This window comes from Heliangelus exortis, chromosome 2, assembly GCF_036169615.1.
Source record: "Heliangelus exortis chromosome 2, bHelExo1.hap1, whole genome shotgun sequence".
NCBI classification, from domain to species: Eukaryota; Metazoa; Chordata; class Aves; order Apodiformes; family Trochilidae; genus Heliangelus; species Heliangelus exortis.
The window spans coordinates 145,569,317-145,595,138 of record NC_092423.1 but is presented as its reverse complement, the minus strand read 5'-3'; the positions used below and the strand labels follow the sequence as shown (position 1 = coordinate 145,595,138).

At 41.9% G+C, this 25,822-nt stretch overlaps 1 protein-coding gene across 1 annotated transcript in view; it reads left to right on the top strand.

The window, feature by feature from the left end:
• The window catches only part of COL22A1 (collagen type XXII alpha 1 chain), a 197,943-nt gene that overhangs the window by 155,250 nt on the left and 16,871 nt on the right, over positions 1 to 25,822 (top strand). The window contains exons 41-51 of the mRNA XM_071738442.1: positions 5,129 to 5,164; positions 6,065 to 6,118; positions 15,169 to 15,213; positions 15,649 to 15,696; positions 17,420 to 17,533; positions 17,701 to 17,754; positions 19,714 to 19,767; positions 20,554 to 20,607; positions 22,089 to 22,142; positions 23,424 to 23,477; positions 24,346 to 24,399. Of these exons, the coding sequence (XP_071594543.1) occupies positions 5,129 to 5,164; positions 6,065 to 6,118; positions 15,169 to 15,213; positions 15,649 to 15,696; positions 17,420 to 17,533; positions 17,701 to 17,754; positions 19,714 to 19,767; positions 20,554 to 20,607; positions 22,089 to 22,142; positions 23,424 to 23,477; positions 24,346 to 24,399 (621 nt within the window). The remainder of the gene's footprint in view (positions 1 to 5,128; positions 5,165 to 6,064; positions 6,119 to 15,168; positions 15,214 to 15,648; positions 15,697 to 17,419; positions 17,534 to 17,700; positions 17,755 to 19,713; positions 19,768 to 20,553; positions 20,608 to 22,088; positions 22,143 to 23,423; positions 23,478 to 24,345; positions 24,400 to 25,822) is intronic.

The following is a 25,822-nucleotide window of genomic DNA, read 5'->3' as shown; positions in this document are numbered from 1 at the left end:
TCCCATCCTCCTGACACTTTCCTTTAGATATTTGTAAGCATTGATGAGATCCCTCTCAGTCTCCTCTTTCCCAGGCTGAACAGATCCAGATCTCAGCCTTTCCTCATTTGGCAGATGCTCCAGTTCTCCAATCATCTCAGTGGCTCTGTGCTGGACATTCTTCAGCTCCAGACCTCCTGCACCTGAAAAAGATGAAAACTTACCCATGACCACCTGGGGAATTCATTGCTTGTGCACAGACAGGCCAAGAGCCTGTGGGATGTTCTACCCTCTGAAGATGAAAACTCTCAATTGGCTCAGAGGTTGCCGTGTCTACACATCTGTAGTGAGGGTTCTTGGTGCATCCAATTTTATTTGACAGAGGAAGGCAGAAAAGTGGGGGGTGATTTACACCACTGGATGGTACCACTGATGCCATTCATACTCCTGACATTTCTGCCTCATTTTGACAAATTGACTGTGGATGTGAGTGAGATCTGTCCTGAGCCAGCAGGTTTGGTCTACTGGGCAGATGTAACCTTGCTGCCACTCCATTAGAAGGGATGAGTGTGACACACCTGCCTACATCAGTGACATAGTCAGCACTCTGATAGAGAAATACAATTAAATTACTTAAATTACTGAGTTCCATGAAAGCCATCATCCCTGTAACATCCTATAATATCCTATAACATAATATTTTGTTGGACCTCATCCATCTCTGTCCTCACCTGTTTACCAGTAGACCACATGGTTTATCTGGGAGTTTGCTCTGAAAAGTTTGGATTTTCATATCACTCAGGTTTGACCACTACAGTACCTGTAATCATAAAACTGTAGGGTTGGAAAGGATGTTAAAGATCATCTAGTTCAACCCCCTTCCCATGGGCAGGGACATCTGTCACTAGATCAGGTTGCTCAAGGCCATATCTAACCTGGCCTTGAACACTTCCAGGGATGGGGCATCCACTGGCAGCCTGTGCCAGTGTCTCATCACCCTGATAGTGAAGATTTTCATTCTAATGTCTAACTTAAGACCCCCATCTTCAACTTTTAAACCATTTCCCCTTGTCCTCTCACTACACCTACCCCTTGTAAGACCCCTTCTTGTAAGACCCCTTCAGATATTGGAAGGTTGCTATAAGGTCACCTTGGAGCTTCCTCTTCTCCAGGCTGAACAACCCCAACTTCCTCCACCTGTTTTCATAGGGGAGGTGCTCCAGCCCTCTGATCATTTTAGTGGCTCTGCCCTGGAGACATTCCAGAAGCTCTGTGTCCTTCTTATGCTGGGGACTCCAGAACTGGACACAGAACTCCAGGTGGGGTCTCACAAGAGCAGAGCAGAGGGGGAGAATCACTTCCCTTGACTGGGTGTCCATATAGCCCAGGACAGGGTCTGATTTCTGCAATCACAGCAGCTTTCAGCTCCTCTTGAGGTGAGGGGGATTTGGGAGGGCTCTGCCTGGAGCCCTGCTCAGAGTCCTCCAAACGTGCACTGAATTTGCAACTGAAATAAGTTTAGGACACAAAATTCTTCCCTAGCTGTAATTGCTAGAGGACACCTGAGACCTTGCATTCTTTTTGCATCCCCTGTAAGTGCCACCACACTGTGCCAAACACAGTCAATGTTTTCATGCTCTGGTAATCTAGATACAAGGTTCCAATTGTAGTACAGGATTAGTACAGGAAATTACCTTGAAATGATGAGTCATATTGTTGTGCAGTAGTGGCTGACAAATCCAGCTTTCTGAGCTGTGTCTCCACTTAATATTTGCTTTTACCATGCTGAATTTTTACCAAGGTAAAACAGACTGGGTCACTGATGTTTCACATGGTGACTATCATAGCTTTTGTCATCCTCATGGAGTTATTGATGACTGAAGATTTGCTGGGTGTTATTTGTTATGGTTTATCCAAGGAGCAGTGGTGTTCTTGCTTTTCTTAATGTTCCATCATTAGAATTAAATTTTAAATGAAAATAGTAAATTAGTACCTGGCTTGCTTGAAAGACACTAGGCTGTGGCTAGTTTTTAATTACTCTTCAAAAATTCAGTACAGGGATAAATGAGTTTACTTCTGCATACTGACAGACAGATGACAAAGTCATTCTTCACTGGGGCTTTAGATTCTGCATCTCCATGAACACAAATGGCTAAGAACTTGAATTCAAATGTTGACATCACTCTTCTCATACCTGAAAATTAGTTTTTTCTGTGCAATTATTGTTTGACCATTGTCAGGATGAGCAGCCACCTCCATACTACACTGTTCCAAATTAATTTTTATTTATTTACCTACTTCATTGAATACTTTTTTTACCGTTATGATGGTTTTCTTCACAGTAGATTCATCGTAACCTCAGTTCCAGTGTAGAGATTCTGAAATTTGAAAGAAACCCTGTATAACCTTGAATCCACCAGGCTTTCACAAAAACTGAGTCCGACAGAAAAAAAATAGAAAAGACAGTGGAGCTTCTTCAGTGCATAAGGATTATGTGCTGAATTAAAGGTGTCAGCTTATACCCTTTTCAGCAATGCTACAAAATTGTGTGTATAATACTTTCAGCTTCAGAACTAAGAGCTGGCAACTCTTTAATTTGAGTCCTTCCTCACCCTATTTTTTCCTGTGTCCTTACCCTCTCTCAGGCTTGGGTCCCTGCATAAGACATATATATATATATAGATGAAGATTTTTTTACTTTATCTGCTGAAGTATTTACTATTTACATAGCACTGAGCCACAAACTGAGTATTAGTGGAGTATTTCTCAACTGAACCAGAAGCAGAAGAGGGGACTGCTTGGAGAAATAGAGTGGGTTTCCATGTTTATACTGAAGTTGCCTAATGGATACATGTGCTGCATAAGTAACAGGGTTTTGCTCTTGCTCTTCCTTGCCCTGTTTATATTACTGTGGGTTCAGAATTGTGTATTTAGCCTTTGCCTGGGCAGAATATTAAGGTATCTTATATGGAGGATGATATGAGGAATGGTGAATTATTGTGCCTGAAATAGATACCAAAGAGAGAGAAGTCATAGTGTGAGCCAATTTATTCAAATACAGCCCCAGAGATGTGAGATCAAGTCTTGTTTTGGGTGTGTTTGGAATACCAGATAGACTCATCCATGCTGGATATAGGAACTGCATCACTTCTGTGGTATTCCTATAGAAGTGGGTACCTTATAGTAGCTCATGCTACTCAGCTGCACCTTTTAAAGTTATACCCCAAGATGAACAGCATATGCAAACCCACTGGATTACCTTTTTTTGACCTCATTTAAAGAGCACACAGGTCCTGTGGGATGTTTTTCCTTGTGTCAGAGGTAGCTGAATACACTGGTCTTCAGGGTTTTGGGGAATTTTCTTGTCCTATGCCAATAGATGAGAGGGTGCTGTGGTTATGTGCCCTCAGGTCCATCCAGTAGTGATGCTGAGCACTTCTTGCCAGTGGGTACATGCATATGCCATGCACACACATAAACATCTACATACACAGACCAACACAGAGGGCAGTGCCATTGTCAGCACTCATGTCAACCTAAAGAGCACGCTCAGACACATGGGCAAGGATGCCTTGATCCCACCAATGAGATCTGAAGACCACTTGTGGAATATATACATGAAAAATGGATCTTTCCAGCAGATGGTCTTGGACATCTACTCTGCCCAGTACCCAGGCCTCTGCTCCCCAGTGTCCTTCCCTTGCTGGCACCTGGACTTGTGAGCCCCCTGGGTTCACAGCCTTGCAACACAGTTCCTGGCACCCAGACCTCTTCTACTCAAAAGTTCATTTGGCTTAAATCTTACTGAAATGCAACCACATGGGCCCAGTTTTAAAGGCTTACCCATGCTAAGGAGTATTACAGATTGGATTTAATGAAAATGTAGTAAGTGGGGTAACATCATGCTGGTGGACAGTTAACCAGTGGGGTTCCCCCGGGCTCAGTTTTAGGGCCAGTGCTCTTTAATGTTCTTACAAATGATCTACGTGCAGGAATTTAAGGTTCCTAAGTTAGTTTACCAATGATACTAAACTCTGAGGTGATAGTGGACCCCCTCAAAGGTAGAGAGACCTTACAGAGAGATCTGGATAGATTAGAAATCCGGCCAACCACCAGCTGTGTGAAATTCAGCTCCACCTGGGACAGAATAATCCTGGTTATACATACAAACTGGGGAATGAGAGACTGGATAGCAGCCCCATGGAAAAGATCTGAGCATTTGGGTTGATGGCAAGTTGAAAAGGAGACAGCAGTGTGCTCTGTCAGCCAAAGGGGCCAACTGTGTCCTGGGGTACATCAAGCACTGCATCCTTAAGCTGGGCAAGGGAAGGGGTTGTCTCACTCTAAACTGATCCAATCCCACCTTGAGTGCTGTGTAAAGTTTTGGGTGCCTCAGTAGGAAGAAAACATCAAACTGTTAGAGTATGTCCAGGAGAGGGCAACCAAGTCGATGAAAGGTCTTGAGGGCAAGGCCCATGGCTGGGATCACTTGTTTTGTTCATCTTGAAGAAGAGAAGATTGAGGGTGATCTCATCACAGCTTTGCAGCAGAGGGGGAGGTTCTGATCTCTCTTTGGTGACCAGCAAAAAGGTTCTTCACTGAGAAGGTGGTCAGTCACTGGAACAGGCTCCCCAGGGAAGTGGTCATGGTACCAAACCTGTTAGAGCTCCAGGAGCATCTGGACAATGCTCATGTTGACAGTGAGCATATGGCTGAGTTTTAGGCAGCTCTGTAAGGAGCAGGGAATTGGACTCACCTGTTCTCATGGGTCCCTTCCAACGTGGGCCATTCTATGATTCTATGACTGTGGTGACAAAACACAGGGCTCAGTCAGATAAGCATCCTGTTAGCACACAGCTGACCTCTCTGAACCCTTTTGTGCTTTTTTTTTTCCTCACATTTTATCCTTCGTGATCCACTTGTATTTCTTTTTTCTCTGCCTTTGATCCTTCCCCTAAACATCCTGCTTTATTACACACTCCAAAGATGTCTGTGTGAGCAGGCTGTCAGACTTTCTGCTTTTCCTCACCCTTCCTTGTCCAACTTTTGTTATTTTGGTACTTCAGGACCCACCTTGTTTAGCCAAGGAGAGAGTGTGTGTGTTTGTTAATTTTAAATGTTTTGATTGTTGCATCTTCTGTCTTTGCAGGGCCCTGTGGGACCCCCAGGAGACAAAGGATCCTTGGTACAGTATGTCTTTCTAACTACACCCCAAATTTTATGGGAAGGGGACAATAACATTATTTTTTTCACCTTCTGATTTCATTCAGGCATGTTTAATTAGTTTCTTTTAGCCCAAGGGTGGCAGGGTCCCAGAGTAGCTGATGCTCCAAAGCAGACTTGCACATTACCAGCTGCTTCTCTGCTATATTGAGTTGTGAGAAAGAGCTGATTGAGACTCTTGGCATGATGACAACTTTTACCTTACCTGTCAATATTCCTACAAAAGAAAGAATGAGTCAATTTTTTAACCATTAAAAAAAGAAAAATGTATTTCAAGGCATGTAACTCTAGGTACACCTCTGATCCTTACAGTAAAGGCCTCGAAGGTTTAAAATACATCATTTTAAAGCATTTTTCTTGAATCTTACAGAAAACCCTGCATTTTGATGTTCACCAAATATATTTTTATAAGGATGCAGTCCATTAGTGTGAGACAAATACCTGTGTACTGTGATCTCAATATACACTGGCATGAATTTCCAGCACAACAGCCAGTCCTAGCCAGTGTACTAGCTGGGTATTGAGTGCCTTCTTTTCTTCTCTGCAGTCCTGTGCTCACTCATATTTTCTCCCTGTTCATAAAATTGCCCCCTAGAAAGAGACATCATTACTTTTCTAATCAAGGTCTGTGAGACTTGACTCTGCTGATGCACAGAAAGTCCCTTGAGGCACAGAAATGACTGATACTGTGATAGGACAATGTGAGATTTATTTCTTTCTTAATAAACTCTCTCCTAGTTGTTGAACTGGTAGTTAATTTTGTTCCCTATAGCTATTGGGTTGAGGATTTTATCTCTTCAGCTAAGAAGCACCTGATAAGTACTGTACACCTGATTGGGTTTGTCTCTTCTCTCCCTATCAGGGTCCCCGAGGTCTACCTGGTATTCCTGGACCACAGGGGCCTCCTGGGCAGGATGTAAGTAGAACAAAAGTGTATGTGCTTGAGAACTTTGCCAATGCTTGAATGTAATTTCTCTAAAAAATTGTCCTCATAGTCAACTGACGTCATTGAGTGTTACTGTTATGGTCCAAGGGAGATGATTCACATAAGTGGAGATCTAATGAGTTAGGATGTCAGGGGGGGAAACAACTCTTCTAAGGAGGGTTGTCACAAGGAAAGTGGTGGACTTTACCACTGAACCATTTTAAAATGACTGGAGAATGGACTTGGCAGCATATGCAGGGAAGCAGTCCCACACTGTAAAAGGATAATTAGGTAGTGTAGAAAGCTCTTACCAGCTGTTGAGATAAGTAACCTGTAATATTTCTACGAAAACAGGGCAAAAGCTGTTAAAAAACTCTTTACTGAGATCATTTTACTGCTACTACTGTGCATGAGAGATGTCATTTTAAACTCTTGGTGTGTTGTCCTTGCTCCTGCCATCTCAGAGGGTGAATCATGGAGCTGAGGGATAGAGAAAAACACACCAGACTCCCAGATGGGAACCTGACCCCTCTCACTGTCTGGCTTTTTGCAGTGTTGAATTAGAAAGAGGAGAGGTGTTTGTTTTGTGGTTTTGTTTCTCTGCTGGTCAGCCAGCTCTTTGATGTGGAAAACAGTCCTAGAGGAAAACCAGCAAGGAGGCTCTGAAGATTTTGAAGGGATTCATTTTTGGATTTGTGGCTGCTGAAGGAATGCTGTGGGTTGGGGGCAGTGGCCTTCTGCAACTCCCCTTCTCAGCTCTGCTTTGTGGTGCTGTCATGCCTGAAATGGGTACAAGTTTTCAGGAAATTCATGGCAAGCAATTTTCAGCCTGTGTGGCTTTTTTGACATACAGTAGCTAGCCCCTAAGGGGTGTACTTTCCTATGGGGTAGATCTCCTGTCCTCCTGTATTATTTGGAGAAGAAGATCTAGTTTTCTTCCCATTTACTTTTTCCCAAGACAATCACACTCTGATTATGGCCAGAGTATTCCTCCACAGTCCATGATAATAGGAATGGTCCTTTGCCCCCATCCCTCCTGTGAATCTGAGCAACCACAGATTCAGCATTGATTGTGACCTGCTGACTGCCCCTACATTTCCTCACCTTGTCTCAAGATTTTTAATTCAGAAGTTTTAAACAGGAGACCCAGTAGATGGGTTTATTACAACTGTATTGTGTGAGTAGAGTGACAGAGCCAGATTTTCTGAGTCTCTTTCTGGTTCTTCTCAAATCAGGATTGACTGGGCAGCTCTTGGAGAGGCAGTACTGCAGTCTTTATATCTTTTTTCCCTACAGAAAATACCCAAACAGAACCATTTCTTAAGGTACTTACAAAACACATCCTCTTTCCCGGTGTTTTAATTGCACTCAAAATATCTTTTAGGAACTGGCTGATCACCTGCTGACCCAATTCTCCCTGTTATTTCAGGAGTGCAAACCCAACTGCAGGGCACATTCCAGCGTTTTCTGGGATAGCAGCAGGGATGCCTGTATCTACAAGATCCTGCCTTTGCAGTTTCTTCATCTCCACTTTCATTTCTGACTTGTACAAGAGATTTTTTTTGTTCTGCATTTGCACTCTTGTATCTCAGCATAGTATTCATGTAGGTTTTTGAAGCGTGCCCATTTTTGTTCTCTGTTGTGTTTAAACAGTGTGTCATCAGTTAGGAAAGCTCCAATTTGAATTGCTAATATGAATTTGCCATGCAATTCCCAAGCCATTCAGTGGCAATAGCCTTAATGACTTGCCACAAAGTCTTGTTTTTTTGCTGTGCTCTTTGCAAATGTATTCCATGCTTCTTTGAGACTGAATAATTCTCTTAAATCACATTTACATATACTAGGTTTTTCTCTGCATTATTTTTTCCAGTTACAGATTCATCAGATGCTCTTGGAAATATTTACTACAAGGTGCTGAATTCTCTGATACTGCAGATCAGATTTACAGTCGTATTTGGGGAGATGGAAGAATCATTACTTCTTTTGCAATAGATTTGGCCAAAATTATCATGGGTGCATAGATGTGGTTCCTTCGTTACTACATTGTAGCTCTTTCTAGTTCCCTAAAAACATGTGCCATATTTTCTGTAACAGTACTGCATAAGACCACATCTTGAAACATCTGTTGGCAGCTTAGTTAAGTATCAAGAATACTCTGTATGGTGGTGTTTTATTAAAATTTAGGTTTATAAATCCTTGTCTAGGTTTACAATAGAGTTGTGCTGGTTTGGCTTTGTTCTGTTCCTCTTTGCAAAGGCTTAGTATTTATTTATCCTCTAGAGTTCAGCGTGTCCATAAATCCCTACAGATTCTCTTCTTCTGGGACAAAGCTGGGACATACTGTCTTGTCCCATATACATTATATTTTTTTCTTTAGATTTGCAAATTTTTTTTTTCTGATTAATTAAAGCTTCAGTTCTTAAAGCCTGAAAAGTGCTTTCTCTAGGCTTTTTTGTGGTCTTTATTTTTCACTATAGTAGGACTAATTTGTTCCCTAACAGGACTAGTGTATATCGGGTCTACCTGCTTTTGGAAAAAAAAAAAATTCCTAATCACAGTCTAAGCTGTCAATACTCCTCTGTCTCATATAAAAACTTTATAGCTTTGGGTACCTTCTTTCTGAGAAATTGCCCAATTTCATATTCTAAGTTACAAAAAATATTTCTACATGCTAAGTGATGTTATTATGTTCATGGCCACCTCCTCCAGACCAGATCCCTCCTGCGTGGCCTGTGGTTCTCAGGACCCAGGGGCTCTGGCCAGGTGGAGGGATGCAGCTGCTGCTTTCATGCTTTTAGGTTCAACGAGTAACAAAGCTGCACATGAATCCCAGAGATACAGACATGGACACAGATTGCCACAGACATGGTGATGCCTTCAACAGCACCAATATTTACAGGATTCACAGGCAACATAATAACCCTGCACTTGGGTCACTACAGCCCCAGCAATGCTATGGGCTTGAGGAAGAGTGTCTGGAAAGTGACCTTTGAAAAGGACCAGGGGGTGTTGATCTATAGGGGCTGAATATGAGCCAGCAGTGTGCCCAGGTGGCCAAGAAGACCAACAGCGTCCTGGCTTGTATCAGCTGTAGTGTGGCCAGCAGCACATGGAAATGATTGGCCCCTGTGCTTGGCACTGGTGAGCTTGTACCTCAAATACTGAGTTCAGTTCTGGGCCCCTCACTACAAGAAAGACATTGAGGTGCTGGAGCAAGTCCAGCAAGTCCAGTAAAGCTGTTGAAGGGGTCTGGAGCATAAGTCTTGTGAGATGCATCTGAGGGAACTGGGCTCAAGGAGATCTTATTGTTCTCTATAATGACCTGAAAGGAGGTTGTAATGAAGTGAGCTCTGGGCTCTTCTCCCTAATGACAAGTGGTAGAATGAGAGGAAATGGCCTTAAGTTGCTTGAGGAGAGGTTTAGATTGGATATTAGAAGAAACTTCTTCGCTGAAAGGGTTATCAAACACTAGAGCAGGATGCTCAGGGAGTTGACTCAATATCCCTGGAGGTATTTTGAAAGACATGTAGATGTGGTGCTTAAGGCCATGATTTAGCACTGGATTCAGCTGTTAGGTTAATGGTTGGACTTGATGATCCTAAAGGTCTTTTCCAATCAGAATTATTCTGTGATAAGCACAGCCAGGCCCCCTCCTTTTCCTCAGCTGGCAGGAGGTGACTGGTGGTGGCACACACAAACACAGCACTCTAGGTTCACACACATATTTGCAGATCCTTTGAGCACTGGCACAGCCCCTCTTTCCTGGAACCCCTGCCCAAATCCAAGGCCCCCTTACCCATCCCATGGTTCCCCTATTTGCCTACTATTTGCTCACTGCAAATATACAAAGCTTGTCCCTCATGCACCCCACATTTGCAGTTCTCCAAGGGCATACAAGCATGGATCCATTGCCCACCTGATAACCTAGAGTGGACCCAAATCCTCCTGTTTATCAGTTTGTCCAGCTTGAACTTTGCCAGTGAACACACAACCACACCAGGACTGGGTAAGATACAGACACTCATCCCAACCAGTACCAGACACACAGGCTGGTGGTCCCACAGCAGTCACCAGTGTGGAGCCCCTCACCCACATGACCTGAGCAGTGGTTTTGGGAACACAAACCACTTCTGCCCCAGTGGCTGGAGGTTAAATACCTCAGCACTCATTTCAACCACTCACTCCAGAAGCTGACTGCAGAGGCTGGGGGAGCCTACACCCCCCAATCTGACTCCAGTAGCTGGAACCAGTTTTCACTCACACATACACAGAATCATATTATGCTTTGGGTTGGAAGAGACCTTAAGATCATCCAGTTCCAAACCCCCTGCCTTGGGCAGGGACACCTCCCATCAGCCCAGGTTGCTCGAAGCCCCATCCAACCCAGCCTTGAACACTTCCAGGGTTGGGACATCCACAATTTCCCTGGACAAGCTGTGCCAGTGTCTCACCACCCTCACAGGAAAGAATTTCTTCCTAATATCTAATCTAAATCTACCCTCTTTCATCTTAGAACTGTTCCCCTCATCCTAACTGTCCATGCTCCTGTAAAAGTCTCTTCCCAGCTTTCTTGCAGGCCCCCTCCAGGTAATCAAGGTTGCTTTGAGGTCTTCCAGAAACCTCTTCACCAGTAGCTTGCACTTAGTCCTTGCAGCACACATCCATATTATGCAGAGAGAAAGCTGATAAAAGTTTTATATGAAGGTACAAGAGGGTAGGACAAACCATGGAATTAGGTGCAGGGCTCAGCCAGACAAGTTCACTGACCAGCCCTGTTTTACATGTAACTGATCCCTTTTATACCCTTTTCTGTCTACTCTCTTGTTTGTACCTCTCTGCTCCTGCTTCCCTTGTACATCTCCTCATGCATCTCCACAGCTCTACCAGTTCCTGAACACCTCCCAGTTCAGAATCCCCTTGGTTTACAATCTTATTACTTGCAAAGTCCAGGTTGGTCTTCCTGGAATTCCCACCTGTGTTTGCTTGATAGCCCAGCAGTGTGAGTGGCAAGTTTTGCTTCTTATTATTTGTCTTTGTCTTGGTAAATTTTGTTTCTTATTACCTCATTTTTCCTTAGTTTCCACATTAACAAGGTCTCAGACCAGATAACCGTGCTAGGAGAAACCTTCTCACACTCCTCCATGCCTTCATCAATTACTGTGACTGTCCAGGTTTGGTTCCTACCACTGCCTCCCTTCTTTGATGGTCAAGTTTGGCCCATGGTGGTGTCCTCCTTATTTTTCCTAGTTGAAAAAAGTCCTGGACCAGCTGCCTCCAAGGGGACAGACACTCTCTTGCCAAACACTCTAAAGATACACACTTTTCAGGAAGCATCCACTCCCCTCAGTCTGTCAGATGAGACACAAAATGTTTCTGTTCCACGCACCTACTTAGTTCCCTTAGATTAGAAAACAATCAGAATGAGACATTCTCTTATCCTACTGTTACCAGTGAGGTCACACATTTAATAGGCTCTTTCTGTATTCTGATTATGATAATTTCAATTAACATAAACACTGAATTAAACACTTTTAAATTATGTTAATTATTTATGATAACTAAGTTCCAGTACTACCAGGAAGTTAATCTTCCTTTGCATTCATTATCATAATTACAAAAATGTTGTGGATTCATACATTGCTGCCATCAGATCTGAAAAGCAGAATTTTCTGTTTGGGGTTGATTTTCCCATACCCTCAAAAGGGCAGTTCCAAGAAGCCTTTGCATTTGTTTTAAGGTACCTACAGCCCAAACTAAAGGACACTTATTAAACCTCTTATACTTTTCTTCCTGGGATTTATAACCTACTTAAGCTACTGCATTTCAAGTTTAATTTTTAAGTCTTGTAATAAATCTTACCCCACCCAACCCTATGTGACTGGTTTCCTCATCCCATTTATTATTTTATTTTATTTTATTTTATTTTATTTTATTTTATTTTATTTTATTTTATTTTATACATCACTTACCTTAGCATCATTTTTCAGTGTATCATCTGCACAACTTCCACCAGTTCCCAGTCAGAGACCATTCCTATGTGTCTGATTTTGCAGACTGACAGACAGAGCACCCTGGATCCTGTGGTACCTCCTCACTGCTGACATCCTCCCCCTGCACTGCTATGCTGTGCCACTCATTGGATATTCTACTTTGTGCCAGCCACTGCTGGCTTCAAAATCCTGACAGTGTTCCAGTGTTTCTGACATTGATTATTAGTTGGGTCTGTGCATGTTTCCATATTGCATTTGCAACGTTTCTTGCAGTGCCATGCAGGGAAGACTCTTTCAAGTCCTTTTTTTATGTTCTGGCTTTCTCTTTTCCAGTTTCTTCCCCTATTACTTAGCTTGTCAGGTGCAATTATTCCCTTTGTGCCTTCCAGCATTTTCATTCTGCTCTGAGCAATGTTTGTAGCTTGACCTTTGTTGTCAGCCTTTTCTAACCCCAGTCCTCCAGAGGCCTCCAGACCTCCAGCTGGACTCTGTTTCCATGTGCCTGTTCTCTGATGCTGTGGCACATGGAAGTGCCATCATCCTCTATTTGATATGTTCATTTCAGCTCACACAAACATTTTTCAAAGAATACTCTTTTTGCAGACTTGTACCTTTCAACTCTTTGATTTTTCCTGGGGATGCAGTGGTTTGCAGATGTCAGTCATGGCACACAGCTTAATTTCTTATCCAGGCTTCTTTGCACCTTGTTAAAGACATCATCATCTCCACATCATACAGTGCTCAAGAAAACAGGTCCATCTTTTTTTGCCTCAAAGCAATCTGATACCATGTAGATATCAAAGCCATGCTTAAATCTTGCCTAGAATTTCAGTTTTAGTCACTCCCTTCTTGTGTGTCATTTCTCATAGCTAAGGAGGAAAGGAAGAGAAAGGAAATTTTTCCCTATATTATTTAAATATTCTTCAAGTGCTCAAGTTCCACTGCTAGTACCATGTCACGTTGAAGATCCCTAAGCAAAAGTCTGCCAGTCAGGCCTGTGCTGGAAAAAGTTTATTTCTAGCTACATTAATAGTCAGCAAGAAAAACATTTCTGAATTGTCTTTTCTGTGTTGCTTTCTGATACAGGATGGTTCTTATAGCTCAAATCTTTGCATCACACTCCTTAAAGGAAGTGCTGTGTGAGTCTTCCTGAAAAAAAGTAGGTCTGGGAATAAAAGTTCTGTGTAATTGTTATTTAGACAACCCTCTTCCCACTTGTAGAGGTGTTTGAGAACCACAGTGATGAGGATGCCAAAAGCATGATCTGACAACTACCACCTGTGAAAGAGAAGAAACTTTGGGAACATCCCACAGTCTTCTACATTCACACTGCTGCTCTGTGGAAGAAGCAAAACTATAAATGGTTGTTGTGTTCCCTTATATTTTCTCAGTTCTCCAAGAGGACATTTGTGGGGAATGATGAGCTAAGAATTTTCTTCACACCTTTTCTCTTGATCCTCACCTGCTGAGGGTTTAGTTCCTCAGGAAATAAGCTTTAGTCCTTGGGCTTTAGTACCACTTCAGTTCCTCTTTAGCTCCACTTCAATTCATTTTTAATATTCACTTCCTAGGAAGTGAAGGTAACTGAAGGATTGTCGTTCACCCAGGAGTTTTTAGTGTAGACATAGAAAAATGACAATCAATAAATTTCTCACTTTCTCTCTCCTCTAGCAAGAGGTAAGAGATCTTAATTGAAGTGAGATACAAGGATGAAATTGAAGTTTGCTCTGTACTGTAATTGTGATGTAGCAGAGTATCACTTTTCCTGCATGTGCTGAAATCATTAATCCCCAGGCAGCAGCATCTGATATTCTGCACACAACAAAATGATCTGATTGGAGACCAAGGACCAACAAGAGAAAAGGTGATTGGCAGAATGCCTGGTCCCATTCCTGGCAAAGCAGTTGGCCAATTTTTAAAGGAGCTTTCCAAGTGGAAATTTTGGGTCATCTCAGAGATTCCCTTAGGTAAAACCTCCTGAGCCTACCCCAATTGAAAACCACTGCTTGTATCTTCAATGTGTTGATTAACTTCCTGGGTGGGGAACCTGGCACCATCCCAGAAACTTCTTCAAGTGATTTCTGCTTCAAAATCGAGAAAAATTGAACCCAGATAAGATGTTTTTAAATGATCAGTGGAAATATTTTCTGCAGCTGCAAAAATGGTAAAGTAGGACAGCCTTTTGCATGTGATTAGGAGTTTGAAGATATTTTGTGTGTTCTTTCAGGAACTCAATATGGATAAAATATGCATATATTTGAGTGATGACACATGGTGAAAACAGGAAGGTACAGGAATTTAGCAGAGAATTGTTTGGGGAAATCTCACCCACTCCAACTTAAAACATCACAGCAAGGATTCTTGCAATGCACATTTCTGTCACCATATGGAAAGTGACCAGCTGTCCTGTTCAAAAGATTTGGTTTCCCATGTGAGCATTACTTTATGCAAAGTTTCAAAAATAATCTTCTTTTTTGAAATGTTGTGTTGGTGTTAATTAACAAATTAATAACCTGCTAATGACAAGCAAGAGGTGCCCATGGGGACAGAGGGTGTCTCTTTTCAAAATTGTGACTTCCAGGATCATAAATTCTAAAGATGCTGATCATTTCTGTACCTTCATCTCATGAGAACTGAAACCAATACACCCCCACAAACAAACAAACAAACAGGCTCATTGCTATTTCAGGTGCAAGGGACTTGTCCACAAAGTACATGCAAAGGAGGGTCTTAATTTTGCATGTTCAAGGATTTAAACCCCCTTCTCACTGTTGCAGTTCATAGTGTTTGGTGTGACCAGCAGACAAACTAAAGCAATTTCAGTCTGTGTGTGACCCATATGAATTTAACAATGTCACACGGTGTGATTTAGGAAGGTTTCAGAGGGTGGTAGAGTTACAGATATTTAAAGGAGTTTCCTGTTTGTCACATGCAAGGAGCAGTGGTGCTCACTGCTAGAAAGTAAAACGTGTGCTTGTCAGTAGAATGTGGAAGCATCAAGGGGGTTATTGCATGATAATTTCACAATTCTTTCTTTCTCTTGCTCTCTAGGGTCTACCTGGAAATCCAGGGGAAAGAGGACCTCCTGGAAAACCAGTATGTAACTTCACTTCCATGTTCCACCTCCCTTTAACTCAGTTTCCACCTGGACACCTCACCTCAAAAATGAATTTCAGTGCATTTCCACTGCTGCTCTTCCCAGCAGAGCACCTGGAAAAATACACTGAGAAATACTAGGGGGTTATGATAAAAGTATCTGTGATTGCTTCAGAACAGTATGAAGACAACTGGATATTCTGCATATAAAGAAAAGCCAACATGTTAAAGTCCCTTTCTTAGAACCACTATGCAGTGCCCTCATCCCAGGTGTGATGAAGGGCATTGATAATGAAGGGCAGAAGTATGTGTCTGGCCCAGTGAGTCCCAGGCAGGATGAGGGAAACCAATGAGAATCTAAGCATGTTCAGGAAATTTTTTTATACCTTGATGCCTTTTAAAATTGCCTGAGATAATGAATTTCTTATTCCACAGGGTTCTTCACCCCCTCTCTCTCCAGAAGACATAAATCTCTTAGTGAAGGTAATCAGCCTTTAACGATTGTGGGAGCTTATCTGTACATTTGATTCATACCTGACTAACACTCTCTGGTAGGAAAGTGACTGAGCTACAAGTGCAAAAGGTGCCTTTAAACACTGTGTTAAACCTTGAAACTTACAGGTCTACTTGCCACTGGCATTAAGACAGTAGAGCACATGCTGGAGATGAAAACCCAGTGCCTTTTGACCATCCCAGCAGTGAAATGACCTACAAAGATCTTTATAAAATGATGGATGTTACAAAAGCTCTTTCTGAAGCATGCACTCCCAAAGAGAAATAAACATTGTCAAGATGTATTGCCTAAGCCAGAAAATGGAAACCATTTAAATAAAACGTCTGAATTTTCATGTATACCTTCAAGAGTGACTGGTGTGCTTTTGAGCTGTGGGTGTGAAGCCAGTTGGCATAGTGCATCTAAAAGGATTCAGGTAATTAGCCCCAGATGCACCCATGTTTCAAAAGGGATGATCTGTCTGTCTGCTTTTACACTCCATGGAGAGAGCTGTCTGGGAAATAAGTCAGTATTCAGTAGGTCCTGACTGCAAAATCTGTACAGATTTACATGGACTGAGTTGGGAGGTTTCTAAGCAGCCTTGGGACATTGCAAGAAATCTGTTCTTATTGATTAAAAGAAACTAAAAAATTGCCCTTTTAAGCTAACCCGTTAACAAAAGGATCACTACTTTAAAAATCACTACTGTGAGATGGCTTCACTGAAGGAGACAAATATTTTCCTGGAGATATTATTTTATGGTATTATTTGGCATTTCTGACCAGGACAATAGTAGGACACTGGTATGGGTACAGGATGGCATTTTGATGATGTTCCTTTTTTTTCTTTCTTTTATTACATTATGGTTAAACACACTCATATACCTCACACAGTCTTTCTGCTTGGTATTTTTTCACTCCACACTTGGTACAGATCTATATAAAGCAGCACCTTGAAATCCCAGATTAGGGATTTCTGTCTTTCTGAGTGTTTCTCAAGCACTTACACTGTCTGTAGGAAACTGTGCCTGAAGGGACTGAGACTTGGAAAGACAGTTTACCCCAAATTTTGCAGCAGATCATTGACAGAGTTGGGTGTTGGAGCAAGGTCTCCTAACAGCCTGATGTTCTCTCTGTGCTGTCTCTTAGAGGCAGGATTCCCTGATGGCAGCCTGCCCTTGAAATGGAAATGTAATTCTCCATGACAGAATTTGGCCAGGATTATTATGATGTTCTTTTTGTCTTCACAAACTCCACTGGATGAGTTCTCCTTGGCCATGCTGTCTGTTACCTTGCAGAACAACCTTTCTGACACTGTGCTGCACCAGCTCTTTCAGACTGATATAGGCAGTTTTCTAGTAGTCTTCTGTCTTCAAAGCAAAGTTGGGCTTGACTGTCTGTCTCTGCAGCTCTCTGTCCTCCCCACTGGCAAGAGCTTTTCCTTGATTTCTCAATCCTGGATGGTCAGTCAGGACATGTTCATCTGGAGCTGATAGAAAACTCCCCATGGGAGTGTGTGAGCTCAGCTGTTTTCCCTTGCTCTGCTCTCATTTAATGGGTTACTTAATGCCCTCATTTCAGTTCTGTAAGGCAAAGTAACCCAGATTCTACCCAGGATGGTCAAACTGCCAAGGCTGTATTCATGATTGGTGCTGTAGGGTCTGCTAAGTGCCTTTAGTCTGTCACTGACTTATTTCTCCATGTTCTCTCCTAGGATGTGTGCAGTGAATGCCCTCCTGGCCCACCAGGACTGCCAGGTATCCCAGGTTTCAAAGGTGATAAAGGTATCAGAGGACCACCAGGTAGAGATGGCCAGGATGGGAAAATGGTAAGAGAGCTGGGGAAGTGACTGTGCCTTGGGATGTGGTGCAGCCTTGTTTTTATTATATTTTTATATTGTTAATTTTTTTTTTCCATCAACAACCTACAGAATCTTTTTTCAGATGTCTGTGTAGTCAATAGACTAAACTAGTGTTTGCTTCTTCTGCATTGCAGGGGATTGCTGGCCCCAGAGGTCCTGCAGGCCCACCTGGGCTGGATGGCCCAAAGGTTGGTTGGCTTTTTTCAGTTTTCTAATGAAAACTTACTTGTGAATAGTTAGTACACTGAATCAGGATCTTGGTGGCATCCATCTCTGTGTAAAGAGGTAGGACTGACCTGCTGGGTGGGCCATGTACTGGAAAATCACTGGACTGCCCAGTTACCCACGTGAAGACTCTGTCACTTAAAGTGTTTTTTACCATCCCTTTGTTCACACACAGACACACAAGTGAAGGACCTGATTCTTGATGTTAAATTTCATTATGATGGTATTTTGATAACATAAGGAATTGAAAATAAGTTTCAATCCAAATCAGTTGAGGAAGATGCTACAGCCTCAGCAGTCACCACCCTGTCTGTCCCTCTCTGAATCCTGTATGATTGAATCATTTAAATTCAGAGTGAAGTTTACTGGGCTCCATATACATTATCTGCCATGGTCATTTTATCCACCATGTAGATAAAACCACGTGGATTCTGCATGCTTACTAAAACACTCTATAGGAAGAACTCCTTGTTTCAGTTGTTTCCTTCTGCCTAATGGTCTAGGGACATAAGCAAACATAAATCTCCCACTGTCTGGAAGATTCCAGTAATTACACATTTCAAACATCTCCCATGAAGAGGTCTGTCATCAGTTTGTTCACAGTGCCAGTGCCTGGGCATAATCAAAACCTTTACTACTGCTTAATGTGAAATAAACCAAAAGAAATCAATGGGGAGAGAGATAAGGTGATTTCTTGACAGACCACAGTTCCCTCCAGGCCTAACTGCATTACTGACCTGTCTAAAATAGCTTCTGCTATTTTATCATCTTTGCATTTGCACTTATTAGTGTAAGACAAGCTAATAGAGATTCATGAATTAGTTGTGTCTCTTATAATTAAAAATGTGGTGGGGAGAGCAGTAGACTCTCAAAAGTAAATACAGGGTTGATCGAAATAAAAGTAAGTTCCAGGATAAAATTCGCAAAAGAATTAGTAACCCATAAGGACAACAGCTGGCAGAAATGCCAGTCTGAAACATACTGTGTCTGCTGCTTCCTTAAATGCTTTGAGAAAGCAGAGATTTGGGCATCAAAACTGAATTTTTAGGTGAAGTAACAGAACCAGTTTTAAACTGAGCACGTGCACGTAATAAAATCAAGTAATTGATAGTCTAACTCCTAGCCAGTAAAAAGACATAGTCACAGAGTTTGCAAATTTTGAAGAAAATATTACAAGACTCCTGAGAAGGTTCAAACACAAAGACAGTATTTGTGACTCATTTTGAAATACATTAGGAGGATCTTGCAGTGAAAGACCCAAAGAGCTCTGCACTTTTGGCAATATTTTCCTGATCAACACCGTCCAAACTAGTATTAGGTCCCATTCTGAAACAGAGCAGTAGAACTGCCAATCCTTACTCTTGAGCAGCTTCATGCCTTCTGGCAATACAAATAAGTCCCCTTTTAATTAATAAATAGCAGTCCACCCTTCCCCACTGGTCTCCTAGCTCTCAGGAGGTAAACCAGAGTATTAACAGGGGGGACACTTTCTGGGTATGAATTTTCTGACTACACCATAGGAATTCCTCTTTTATTGCTGCTGTTCCTCATCCTGTAGATGCTTTTGTTGTGCCAGATGATTCCTTACCAAGATCTGATTTAGTGAAGTTGTTAACATCCTGTCTACTTTATAAGGATGTGTATGTCCTCTTCATGTCCATGAGACTACAACACAATAAAAGAGGAAGTGCTGGGGCTGCTCAAAGGCCATTCTTCACATATATTTCTGGCTCCAGCATTGGTAGTGAAAGTCTAGAGAAGAAATTAAGAGGAAAAGAAATTAAGAGCAGGACTCTGTCCTAATTTATGAGTTTTATGCTCAGATGTCCAAGTGTTTTATGAAAGGGGTCAAAAAGCTGATACAATAGTAAATCTAAGTGACTTTCAGTGGTTTGGTTTGGTTTTCTTCTTTATATCTCCAGGGTGCTAAAGGAGACCGTGGTATGACTGGGGATGCAGGAGAAAAAGGTGAACAGGTAAAAACTGTGTTTCCCAACTGTGCCATTGACTGTGAGTGTTTCTTATCAGTAAACCCTGTGTTGCTGGCATAGAAATGTCCTTCAGAGGGGCAGAGGAAGGAGTTCTTAATCTCTTATAAGCCTCAAATAGGCTGAAGAGTGGAACTGTAGCAGTTCTCCACAGACTTCTGTCCCCATCTCCAATAAACACCCCCCATATAATCTGTTCCCTCACCTCTAGATGGGTGGCACTCAACTCCCAACATTCCTCAACCTCTCATCATTTCCCCAAATAATGCCAAGGAGGAGACAGGTGTCTTTGGCATAAAAAAGACAGTTTGTCCTAAAAACTAAATGAGGGTCACCTCTTTTAGGAAGGACTGAGATGCTATAGGGAAGAATGGACTAAATTAGAGCCAGCTTTCATGGTTAATTTTACCAAAGGCTGAGTCAATGGCTTAAGGTGCAAATCAGCACCTCTTCAATGAGATTTGTAGGATACTTTAAACAGGTTTGCTTTTCTGCCTGATCTCCTGTCTTGTACAAAACCACAATATCTGTTTTCATCTGCCATTAGCATTGATTGAAGTATACATTAGTAAAAAGGCACCTTAAATCTAACTATGTTTTCTGAAGTGTATGCTTTGAAAACCAAGGTTTTGCTTTTAAAAGCCAGTTTCCTATAGCCAGTTCTCTGCATATTGTCTTAATTTGCTGTTACCTCACAATGTTCAAACACCAGTTAACTTTTATATAATTAGAAATATGAATAATACCTAAAGCAAGTCTCTTTTCATTCTGCAGGGCCATCCTGGAATGCCTGGCTTCTCAGGGGCTCCTGGAAACCCTGGTCCACCTGTAAGTGCCTCTCTTGCAAATAAGATAATTCTGTATTTTCCTTATGAATAAAGCTCATTTCAAGCTCCATAGGAAGAAAGGACAATTCCCACCTTCTGTGCCTTGCATTTGCATTTTCCAGAGGGTTCCTGATGGTTCTTTGAGTGTCACAGAGTCCCCCAGTCATACTAATCACTATTTCATACATTTGCCACTTTTCAGTTATTGCTTCATCTCACTCTGTAAATGGATGCCAGGCTTCAGTGCTGTCTTTATGCAAGGATGTGATCATGAATGCTCTTCCCCAGAGACTACTTAGTGGCATTTGTATAGGTGTCTTCTTATATGTGGAATAATTTGTCAACCTAGAATCAGCAGATAAAATAATAATTTTAATTCTCAGTTTTACACAGCTATGAGTCTGGATTTTCTCCAATTTTCATAACCTTTTTGAATTTAAAGGTCTCTTACATGCATACGTCCCCATTACACTCTTTCTCTTTAGTAGCTCTACTCTCCACAAATATCACTATGCTTCTTTGTATTTAAAAAGGGGGAACAATGCAGAAGGAGGGCTGAAATAACTTGTCTCTCCTGCTTGTGATATCACTCCAAGTGTTGGGACTTTTCCTGAGTAAAGGACTTTTCTTTGCCCACAGCCATCATCACCACTCAAATTGCTGCTTACAGCAAAGTTTGGCTCTGCCAGGCTGAGGATGTGCAGCCTTCATCTCCTCTGGGGATCAGCACAGGATCTTCAAAGATGAATTTACATTGCACTGACTAACTGACAAGTTGTGCCAGAAATTAGGATTGGTTTTAAATTCTCTTTCCAGATTGCAACAGTGCCTAAAGGATGCTGAATGCTTTGCTCCTGGGACAACACGTGGATCTGATTTGTGGGTCACAGGCTCCCATGGGCATTATTTTAGGAGACAGTAGTAAGACAGACACATTTACTGTGTCTGTTTTAACCTCTTACTGCCACGTAGGGTTACTCCAGTAAGATTAAAACTCTTTAAATTGGCCTGTGAGACTATTGGAATAGACTCAGAGTCAGAGGAAATGACAAACTAAAATTATTTTTGTCAAGGCAGAGCAAAACGTTATGTAGATTTTTTTTCTTCAACTTTTGATCACTTTTTCTATCTCCATTGACCCACAGCTTCAGGGGTTTGCCTGCTACAGAATATGCTTCAAACTGCTCACATAATTTATGTTTTTCAAAGTTATTTTTGTCACACGATTGGCTTTTTCCTAATCTTCTATTTTTACAAGGAAGGGCCAGGACCAAACTCAAAGATCTGATTATTTCTGGCTTTGGAGACTGATTGAATGCAGAGGCTGGCACTGTTTTTCTGTGATGAACGAAGAAATGATGGAATGAATGCTGAACTGAGTGACTAAAGAAGACTTCCATGTTGCCAGCTGTTGTAGGGTATGTGTTAACAAATGTACAAAATGCCTTAATCACTTGTGTTGTTTCTGGTTTATTTTTTTAGGGATCAGACGGGGCACCAGGACCAATAGGACCAGCAGGAAATCCAGGAGACATAGTAAGCTCTAAGCTATGTGTTTCATCACCATCTTCACCCATATTTCCTTCTGTGAAGTAAAACTGAGCTGGAACCCATATGATGTCCTTTGACATATCCCCAAACTATTCTGCCTTAGTCAACTCTACACCTGCAAGGACCTCCACAAATAACCACCGATTGCTCGGTTCTTGCAGTTTTTTTTACTCACCCCAAAATCCTCTGGATTAGCCAGAGCATAATCCAGTCCATGGGACCTCTGTAAGGAGGGTCTAGTACCTCTTGTTTGACTGTCCTTGCTATTAACATCTCTTAGCCTCTAGAACAGGGAGATTAAATCTTTTAGGATGCTTCATGACCTGGGATGACACCTGAACTGTGTGTGTAAATTGGCAAAATGAAACCAGCAACCTGATGAAAGATGTCACAGAGCCTAAAACCATTCACTGGCACCACTGAAAATACCAGCACAGATGTCAACTTTGAGGAGTCCATGAAGAATTTTGCTACTGGTGTTTAATTTGAAGGGAGCTCAGATGCTGCTTTGTGTTAAACACATCAGAAAACCCTCGTAGAGACAGGAAATGTCTGATGTTAACTTCAGGCTGAAAAGGAAAAAAATGAACCTTCTGTGAATAATGCATGCTATTGAGCTGGAACAGATAAGACTGTAATTCCATGATAAATTCCTAGAGCAGGTTTCCTAATTAGCAAGATGCCTTTTGGAGATCCATTTCAACCAGAACTTGATCAGAAGTGAACAGTGATGGTCCTTCTGGTGACTGCTATGAAATGAGTGAGCACTCTTAGCAGAGAGGCCAGGGCAGGCTTGCTGGAATTCCCTTTTAAATAGGTGATCAAGGTTGAGACAGTGGATGCTCCTGTCCAATACTGTAGAGCAAGAGGGGATTTCTTCGGGCTGTCAGTGAGACACTTTTCATAACTACTGATTTGATGGGTATAAAATACAGACCTTCTGTTCCCTAGCTGGACACATCATGCAAGAAGTTAAGGACTCAATATTATATATATATTATATATAATTAGACTTCAGGAAGAATTATCAGTGATTTCAGAAATTTCTCCCTCAGTAACAACACATAACTAACACCAGATGTATTATGTGAAAATAAAGCCTTCCAGTTCCAACCAGAAGTTCAAGGGAACTTTGTGTGCTGTGTGACATAGGCTGAAAGCATCTCACAGTTGTTCCTTGTCAAACTCTACACTTTCTAAATGTTCATCTGATAGAAGGATCTGAAGAGCAAGATCTGACCTGTGGTGGTTTTATTTTCTTTCCAGGGTAAAGATGGCCTTCCAGGTCCACAGGGACCACCAGGGTTGCCTGGAATTCCAGTGAGTGCAGTTCATCTCCTTTTCATTCAGTACATTGCACTGTGCATAACCACATGAGCATGTAAAACAAACAGGTGACATTTTTAGTAATTTTTAGAAATTTTAACATTTAGATATTTTTAGCTTTAAAAGTTAGGCATGATAGGTAATCGTATCTGTCAGGTTGATGCTATATCCTTGATCCAGGACAGTGTTAATGCTGTATTTTATATAAATGTATATAACTTTAAAGCTAAGGGCTAATGCCTAACATGAAACAGGTCTATTCTTCATATGCCTCATTCTATGGCAAATATACTCTTACACAGAGCACAGAAATGAAGTAAGGGCTTCAGTGCAAGGGCACAAGGATTCATAGACCTGAATACCCTCTTCATCTGAATCCACAAGCCAACTAATTCCTTTGCAGTAACTCAAGTCCCAGTGCATCTTGGGCATAGGTTCTTCTCTTCTAGCAAATGTAGTAGTACAACATTTTGAGGATTTTTTTTTTTAATCTGTCATTGGAATAGGGCCAGAGATATTTCTGGTTCAGAATAGCTTAACTGAATGACAAAAATGGCTTTATAATTATTTAGAACAGCTGGTTTTAGAATCCTGTTTTAAGGTTTTTTTAAGTACTCGCCTTGCTGAAAAGGAGGAAATCCCTTAGATTTTCCATGCTGGAAAGAGAAACACTTCATGTTACAGTGCTGTGGCAAAGAGATGTTTCTCCCTGGAGCTACAAAAATACAGTAGGTTTTGAAGGGTTAGGCAAACTGAAGCCATGAGGAAGCAGAGCTGTCACTATGGAACTGACACTAACAAAACCCACACCAATCTTTCCTACTGACTCCCTCTTTATGCCTGATTTGCATTTTATTTACAGGGCATTGCAGGGAATGATGGCAAAGATGGCAAGCCAGGATCTCTTGGGGAACCGGTAATGTAATTTACAACTGTTTTGCTCAGGCAATCAGAACCTGCATCCAGTTATTGCTTCTGGAGTTACCTATCTATGGACTCCTTAAACAGGGCAGGGAGTCTCTTTCCATGTCTTTTTAAACACCAGAAGGACTATATTGTCTTGAGCAATTTATCAGAGTCAGACATTACTGATCTTAAAAAGAAACTGGGTTCTTTTACTTTTACAGCTACAATAAATACACTAAAACTTAGCAATTCCACTTTTACAACTAACGTAAATACTGCAGAGAAGGGAGGTTGTCTTGTAACCTAGCGATCAATTTTTTAGGCAGAAGATTATGGGCCATAAAAAGTTTAGAGGAGATGTCTTTAAAGAAGCCTTTTTGGGATTTCTCTGACAGTCCTGTTGTCAGGATTAGAGGTTTTATATTTAATTCTTTTTACTTAGTCTATACTTGTGTTTGTTGAGGGGAAAAAAGCTGAGCCATGAAGTTGTCAGCAAAAAGTAAATGTTAATAAATTGGGCTGTGACTGTTTGTTGTGGGGTGAATGTGATTCCAGTGTCTGGCATTGCCAGCCTCCCCCTGTGAACTGTGAAATGGGATTTAGTGGTTCTGTGAAGAGCCAAATCCCTGGTCATTAGAACAACCAACACATGGAGCAGGGCTTTTCCAGCAGCTGCAGAGCTGTGTGCTTGCATCAAAACCCCTGGTTTCTATGTGTAGATATTGATTTTATGTGTGTTGATGAAGTATTGGTCCAGTTATGGGTCTTACCCCTCCAACATTAAAATGCTGTAAAAGTGCAGCGGTCCAAAGCTGTAAGCTGCCTTTGAGCCTCAAAAGCTGCATTCATCACAGGACATGGAGGGAATGTCTGGCTACTGTTCTCCTTACTCAGACTCCAATGTTCATGGAATCATAGAATTTGCTGAGTTGGAAGAGACCCATCGGTATCATCAAGTTCAACTCCTGTCCCTGAGTAGGGGAACCCAGGAATCACACCATGTGCCTGAGAGCATCATCCAAATGCTTCTTGAACTCAGGCAGGGTTGGTGCCATAGCTCCATGGGGAGCTTGTTCCACTGCTCAACTGCCCTCTGGGTGAAAAACTTTTTCCTTATATCTATCCTAAACTTCCCCCAGCACATCTTCCTACCGTTCCCTTGGTTGATGACCAGAGAGAAGAGGTCAGCACCTGCTTCCTCCTCCTCCCCTAGTGAGGAAGCAGTGAGCTGCCAGGAGGTCTCCCCTCAGTCTCTTTTCCAGGCTGAACAGATCAAGTGCATTTAGCTGCTCCTTATACAGCTTTCCCTCTAAACCTTTCACCAACCTCATAGCCCTCCTCAGGACACTCTTTAGCATCTCTGCATCCTTTCTGTGGAGCTCAAAAATCTGCACACAGTGCTCAGTATGGGGCCGTACCAGTGCAGAATAAAA